The sequence below is a fragment of the Ciona intestinalis genome, chromosome 13 (assembly GCF_000224145.3).
Source record: "Ciona intestinalis chromosome 13, KH, whole genome shotgun sequence".
In the NCBI taxonomy this organism is placed as follows: domain Eukaryota; kingdom Metazoa; phylum Chordata; class Ascidiacea; order Phlebobranchia; family Cionidae; genus Ciona; species Ciona intestinalis.
In genome coordinates, this window is record NC_020178.2 from 572,558 (window position 1) to 580,770 (window position 8,213).

Genomic DNA, 8,213 nt, shown 5'->3' on the forward strand with positions numbered 1-8,213 from the left:
GTCTCGAATAAGACTTTATACATACCTCAAATAAGACTTTAACATATACAGACCCTCAAATAAGACTTCATAGATATATTGACTCTTAAATAAGACTTCATAGATATATTGACTCTTAAATAAGACTTCATAGATATATTGACTCTTAAATAAGACTTCATAGATATATTGACTGTCGAATAAGACTTTATACATATATATATATTAACTGTCTCGAATAAGACTTTATGCATACCTCAAATAAGACTTTAACATATACAGACCCTCAAATTAGACTTCAAAGACTTTATACATACATAGACCCTCAAATAAGACTTTATACATACATAGACCCTCAAATAAGCCTTTATTACCCTCAAATAAGACTTCATAGATATATTGACTCTCGAATAAGACTTTATACGTCTTAAGCTAATGTAACAACTGTACCCAAAATCATATTAAATAGGGTGCACCCTATCCACATAGAAAATAACAATTAACTAATCAATTAATAAACAAATTAGATTATGGTTTGATGTAATCAGTGTCTCCAAGACAACCCATGATATAATGTATATTTTGTTAATACCAAATAGATTATTCACCTGATAATGATTGGTTCTCGTCCATTGACAAAGTAAGACTACTTTTAGCGTCTTTGGCATCTTCAGTCTTCTATCTGTAAAACAATATAATGAATGTAAAATAGTACAATCGTTGTAATATAGTACAATGAATGTGAATGGTACAATGATTGAATGAAAATAACATATTTATTATTAAATGGCGGGCAACGACACTCATTCATTACGGTGTTCTGTTTCATACACCACGTGACTATTTACTAGTTACCACACGTAACTTGGTGAATATTAACTATATTATGTCTTTTTTTAATGTTTTGATGATAACTGTAACATGATGTCATAATTACCTTCATTCATAAAGAACTTCACCTTTGTCGTTGGAGGTCCTTACTCGATCGCGATTCGCTCGTCTGAATTCCCTTAACTGGCCGCCCATCCAATCTAACAAATCAAACACGACTTTACACATAGGTTATTATTATGCAGAGGTTGTGAACTAAACGAACAACTCGGCAAGTTACAACTTTAAAAAATTGTTATAACTGCTATACCCTAAATCTCAGATTCATAAGGTGCACCTATACCCACATATAAAATAATAATTAACTAATCAATTAATAAACAAAATTAGATTATGGTTTGATGTAATCAGTGTCTCCAAGACAACCCATTATACAATGTATATTTGTAAATATTAAATAGATTATTTACCTGATGTTTGCTTCTTGTACCTTGGCTATGAAATACACTATCTCGACTGAAGTCTCGACAAACCCCCTCTCTTCGTACATCGAACAGCACTAACGGAAAACAATTATCTAGAAATTTAGAAAACACAAAATTTCACTCTGGTTAACTTTTAACAACCTTTCGCGTCTTCATTCTTTCTTCTGTAACATAATACATGAAGCCGCTCTCTTCGTACATTGACCGGAACTAAACAAAACAGATAATTAGGCATAAAAGTACGACAATACACTTTGTCCGCCATAGGAACCATTTACAAAAATAAAACCCTGATAACCCAAAACATTGTCTTTGCAAATTGTCATCTTTGATCTTCTATCTGTAAAATAATATAATGAATGTAAAATAATGATGAAAGTAAAATAGTATGTTAAAAAAGCGAGTGAATGATCAAGTTGAAGAAAAAAGTAAGATTTGCTAAAATGCTTATAAAATAAACTGACATTTACCCAGTTACTTATAATTAATCAGGATTTTTCTACAAGCGATTCACACAACTTGTTGCTCTCAATGTTGTGTGACTGCTACACACTATTGCAAATTATTTAGTAAATTTCTCAACCTACATATTCTAAAATGGCGAGCAGCAACAGCCGTTCATAACGGGTGTTCTGTTTCATACACCTCGTGCTATGAGTTACCACATATGAAACTTATTAATCCTCGTGTGTACTTTAACATGACATCATAATTACCTTCATTCATAAAAGACATCGCTTCTCTTGTCGTGACGTTACTTCTCGATCGGGATTCGCGCTCATAATGAATTCCCACAACCAGCCATACAATCGAACAAACATCTGAATTCTCAAATTTTATACATATATAGACTCTCAAAGACAATTTATATAATATACACATAGGAAGGTGTGGGAAGATGGGGCACCTTTTTATTCTATTTTCTCGTCCCATTTGGTAGCAAACAAAGAACATTCAAAGAATTATAAAACCGTATCCTCACAACTCCCATAGAACATTGTTTTTGTTTAAAACACTATTAAGATGTTTAAATATTATGTGCTTCTAAAGATGTCCCATCTCCCACCCTACTATATATAGACTCTCAAAATACAACTTTATTCTTATATAGATTTTTAAATCTCATTTTTAATGTTTAAATGAGACTGTACATGACATCATTAATTACCTTTGTTCATGAAGGGCTGAATGGTATTTCTAACAAGTAATTTCTGACGTCGTGACGTCACTTCACATCGCGATTCGCGCGCGTCTAAATTTCCCCAACCAGCCATCCAATCTAACAAACACTTAACAGAATGAAAACTTTGTTAGAATTAATAAATAGCATCTCACATAATTAAAATACCTTGTATTTATTGTACAGCCATTTTATATTCGATTTTATTAACAACACAGAGTTACTTCATGTAGGACTTTAAATTACTTAAACAGTTCGAGGATCACCTCAAAACACTATACATACCGTTTTGCAAAAAGAACAGGATTTCTAATAAAAACGTATTAGAACACTCACCTTTAGATCACACTATGTATTCCAGCTTTCTTATTAGCGCTCTAATGACTAATTGCGAACATAGCAGTGCTTACTGAACACTCCTTCCACCAGCGAGACTAACAACGAATGACAAAGCTACGACCTTCACGCTGCTCTCATCTTTCCTCCAGACTCCTCCTACTTCTCCCCGGGGAAAAACGAAGTTATAGTAAAAAGAAAGAAACACATTTTCCTCTACGTGAGCAGCTTCTGACTTGAGACTACTAGAAGTCCCTAAAAGAGTCCAATCAGCTTTAAGGAGCCAAATATCGCTCCCTGTTAAGAAATAAGAACAAACAGTAATATACAAAACACGTCATTTCCGTATTTACATTTGGTCTAAACTAAGAAGTTCGATGGACCAATCAGCGTCGAACATCTTGTAAAAAAACGAACCTTATAAAATGTGTGTTTGGGGACGAAATATTATCAAAGTAACGTCACTATGGTAACGTTTACCTCTTTTGAAAGTGATAAAAGTAACTTCTATATAGTAGGGTGGGGGAAGATGGGACACCTTTCCATTCTATTTTCTTGTCTTATTTCGTAGTAAACAAAGAACATTCAAAAAATTATAAAACCATAACCTCACGACTCCCATAGACCGTTGTTAATTGTTTAAAACACGATCAGGATATTTGAATATTATCTGCCAAAGATGTCTCGTCTTACCCCACAGTACTATACATCCCAACACTAAAGACGTTGTTTTGTGCGTATTAGGTTTTGTTCTATGATTTTCAAATTTATTATGCATACAGTTTAAGCATTATTTAACATTCCTACCTATTTTTTTGGCAATAATCTCTTTTGATTATACTTATTTTTAGTCTTAATATTGTTGTTGCCGCATGGCAACGTTTTTTGAAAGGCTCTTTTTTGAACATAATATTTTTTGATCAAGTCTTCTGTTAGTGTCAGTATTCATTTCTCTTTGAATTCAATAAATGAAGACTATTTTATTGTTGGAATATCTTCTTTCTATTAATATATACATTTTTTTACAACAAAATATATACTAAAAATATGTTTAAAAAAGTGAAGCCAAAAGAAAGACATTCGGTTGACGAACAGATGATCCCGTTCAAAGAAAGGAGTACATTTAAACAATATCTTTAAAACAAACCTCACAAATGAGGCTTCAAAGTATTTACAATGGCTGGTGTGTCAGGTCTGGTATATGATACACCTCATGCTCACTGTTGAGTTAGAACATGGGTTTCTTCTAATACACCAGACACACGTTGCGTTTTCATACTTTAAGAAACAAATTACCTTTGTCCATGTTTTCTCCATGATTTCTCCGTGTGAGATCCGAGTTTGGAAAAAGAAGGACAATGTTTCGTAGCCAGCGTTTTAGCTCCTACACTTGTAAATGGTCGTTCTGACATATGACTATTAGCCTTTCATAGATATAGTAAGGTGGGGGAAGATAGGACACTTTTTTAGGTTATTGTTTCGTCCCATTTGGTAGTAATCAATTAACATTCAAAGAATTATAAAACCGTATCCTCACGACTCCCATAGACCGTTGTTAATTGTTTAAAACACGATCAGGATATTTGAATATTATCTGCTAAAGATGTCTCGTCTTACCCCACAGTAATATACATCCCAACACTAAAGACGTTGTTTTGGCTCCCCAGTTTTTTCCATAAGTCGCAAAATAGCTAATATTTGCCTTATAACCTAGTAGAGTGGGGTAAGATGGGACCCATTTAGACTCTTGTTAAACACGATCAGGATATTTAGATATTATATACTGAAGGTGTTCCATCTTCCCCCACTCTAATATACATTTTTTGGAAAAAATTACCTCAATTAAATTAACTTCTAAATCCCATTTTTGACTTCTTTCCTAAACAAATTACTAATGTTTTTTAGACATTCCAACCTTTAAATTTAATTTAAAAATCAAAGTTTTTCATTAAACTACCAAAAAACATGAATTTTTCCATACCTTGTGGTATTTTAGGCACAAATAGGCGTTCAATTTTCCCTTTACATAACATTGAATTGATACAGTTTGGGTTTCTTGTTTTTTTTACAGTTATAGTTGCATTTTAAAAATATTAAAAATTAAATATTAAAAAATCTCCAACTATAATATAATCTTTTTCCTTTTTCATTGTTGTAAGATTTATTTGAACACAGCTATTTTGATAGCACCTTACAAAAAGAACATGACATTCGCATCATCACATAAGAGAATAAAAACACAAAACAAAAAAACACTAAACCGCAAATTGCAGTGTCTGAAAATTTCATTTGAAATTAAAAACAAAATATCTTTCATACAATATCCCAATTTGGGGTAAAATTTTCCACATTTTACGCTGCCAATGTAACAAAAAATGTAAGTTTTTTGACCTTTTTTAAAAACGAACATTTCATTTGTTCAAAATGTACAAGAAAAAAGGTGCAAGCATGAAATGAAAAAAAAGTTCAAAAATCACGATAAAAACTTACGTCAAATTACGCACAAGAGGGCAGCAATGAGTTGCGGAATGCGGGAACAGTAGAAATCATATAGTTCCAACACTAGGAGAGCTGTTAAGCATTGCACGACGGCAGAATTCGCTCGGCGCGCATGAGGCGTGATATTGAGTGGCAACGAAGTAGTTTCAGATGACAATACATAGAAATAGTATAAAAATGCACGAGCCCAAAACGCAAATAGCGCACCATTGCCTGCGGTCTGCAAAATATGACTTTTAATAGATTTAAAATATTGTTTGTGCACAGTTTTTATAATAGAGGTGTTACTATATATATTTAGGTAATTTTTTACATCTTAAAACAGTTTTTACCCTGCTGTTAGGTGTTTATACAAACAAGCAGAGCCAAAAAATATGAAAATATTTTTACAAGTAACCACGTATGTAACTTTGTGGAAATTGCGGGTGATTATTTTTGTTTTTATGATTAATAAAAACGAATTCATGACGGAGACAGTTGTTATACACCAGGTGAAATTAATATGAACTATTAATAAAACGAGATACCCTTCACTTACCACTTGACATTTTTGTGACTTTTGCCATTTTTCGGAGTAAAGTATCCATTCTGTTTTGCGTTGTTTCCATTTCATGCCCAAGACCGTCCAACATAACAGATTGTTCATCTAATTCATTACCAATTGATCTGGAAAATAGAATTGGGTTTGTTACAATTGGATTGGGGCCATTAAGGTGATTGGATTACCATACTGCTCTAGTTATATAATATATGGTAGAGTGGGGAAAGATAGGACAGCAATTCCTTCTATTATCTCGTCCCATTTGGGAGTAAACAAAAACATTAGGTGTCCATACAAACAAGCAGAGCCAAAGCATACTGCATTCACCACATTATTCAATGAGGTTCCCTATGTTTGACAACTATAAGTATAACTGTATTTTAACAATGTCACCCCAGTTTTTACCCTGAAAAAACGTTTATGTTAAAATGATTATTCTTTGTTTAATAAAATAACTATAATCTGCCTATGAGATAAAATAAAGCCCTGTACATAAAATAAAAACTATTTCTCATCAACTAATACCTTAAAAAAGTGTGGGAAAATTGTGCAACCCAATTTGGGGTTATTGTTTTGTCAACTTGTTTTATAAACTAGCAGTCAAAAAGTTTATATGCTCATTGGTTTACATATACACATGCTGTATCCAATTTAAAACTTATTATTTATGTAATAATATGATAAATATTTATCTTCGCATGGCTGGGTAATAACAGTTGCTATAACACAGGTGTTTTGTTTCATACACCCTGTACCACATATGTAACTTTGTGGGTGATTATTATTTTAATGTATGACTGACAACTTAAACAACCCAAATATGAATATGCCTATTAAATGTATTATTGTCAAACATACTGTGTCAAAAATCAAACTGCCGAACTTATAAAAAACAACATAAAATTTAACATGCAAAAATGTTAATGCCGTATTCAAATGAATAAAACTCATGATTTCCAAGAACCCATAAGACATAGTCACGTTAATTTGCTACTTAACTGAGTTATAATAACGAGGAAGGTAATTTGTGCGTGACTAGCATGAGAAATTATATCTTAGCAGTCACGCTGTATTAAAATTGTTGTTTTCAAGACGTTTTCTAATGACATGAGTACATGACATTATTTCAGTTAATTTCAGATACATTTTTTAAGGATTTGGAGATTTATTCATTAGAAATATACATGTATTTAATTTGTTCATTGTAAAATATATTACATTTTTTTAAATATATATTAAAACGTTGTTTTTAAGTTTCAGATAATATCAGATAAATTTGCATTTTTTCCAGCATTTATTAGAAAACCAATAAAATGCCTAAAAACATTGTATTTAATACTTTATTTTTAACTAATATATACTTAATTTTATTGGCATATGTATACAAAATTTAAATTGGTATATGTATTTAAAACTTAGTCAATGTACCTAACTCTTGTTTCTACTTTTTTCAAAATCCCAAAATTCTAACTTAAATATGGGTTTTACTCATTTAAAACAAGGAATAGCTGATGCATTCTGCATTCTATTGTTGTTGTTTTAGCAGGTACGCCTAATGAGAAATGCTTATCTAGTGCGTCATATCTTATCTGTACACAGATCAAAGATCAGCTTATGGTGTAGGACAAAACCACACCTGACATAACCTTACATTATGGTTGCAAAAAAAAATACAAAAAATAACGAAAAAAAGGCTTTGTTTTTCAACATGTAATTGACACTCAATAAAATTTTACAACCCCCCCAAAAAAACGTTATGTTTTAGAATTCGACATAAATTTTATAAGCAAAAAGTCCGATTGTTTCAACATGTGTTAACACTTAAATTTTTCATTTTTTAGCATTTAAATAAACGTTTCTACATGCATAAGGCCCTTTATAAAAAATTTTGTTGAAACACATGTAATTGAACACATGTAGACATACAAGCTGTTTATAATATGCTGTCTGACTCCAGGCACGAGTGTATCTGCATATAAGGTAATCACTCTCATGCCTACATGAGGTGTTGGTTGGTATATACCAAAACAACCATATGTGCAGATATGTCGATATAATTTAGCTAGAAATTTACAGGTTTTGAAATAGAATTCAGTGCCTATGAAATACTAACAGACAAAATTCTGGTCAAAAAATGTGTAGAAATTTATATTTTGTCTAAATGGCATTATCAGTCTTTTATTCTACAATAAATAATAAAATCTACAATACATACATATATTTTATCTAAAATAGCAAACAAAATTCAAAATCTATGGTGGTGTTTTATTTAAACATACAAAAGTATGCGCTACATTATTACACAAACACAAAATTTAATTAACTACAATACTACGGGCAAAACCTTTGTGTCAGAACTTAT

At 31.5% G+C, this 8,213-nt stretch overlaps 1 protein-coding gene across 25 annotated transcripts in view; it reads right to left on the reverse strand.

Annotated features, from left to right (window-relative positions):
* The window catches only part of LOC101242471, a 357,398-nt gene that overhangs the window by 2,860 nt on the left and 346,325 nt on the right, over window positions 1-8,213 (reverse strand). For 5 of the 25 annotated variants that reach the window (XM_026837404.1, XM_026837394.1, XM_026837393.1 and 2 more), the window contains exons 1-5: window positions 2,812-3,325; window positions 2,464-2,574; window positions 2,012-2,116; window positions 1,567-1,635; window positions 1,437-1,505 (exon numbers count right to left, since the gene is read on the reverse strand). In XM_026837404.1, the coding sequence (XP_026693205.1) occupies window positions 1,437-1,505; window positions 1,567-1,635; window positions 2,012-2,116; window positions 2,464-2,569 (349 nt within the window). In that variant the 5' untranslated portion in view covers window positions 2,570-2,574; window positions 2,812-3,325. Of the gene's footprint in view, window positions 1-587; window positions 662-916; window positions 1,011-1,280; window positions 1,636-2,011; window positions 2,124-2,463; window positions 2,585-2,811; window positions 3,332-8,213 lie in introns of those variants that run through there. The other 20 variants (XR_003396525.1, XR_003396524.1, XR_003396526.1 and 17 more) reach the window with 17 other exon arrangements.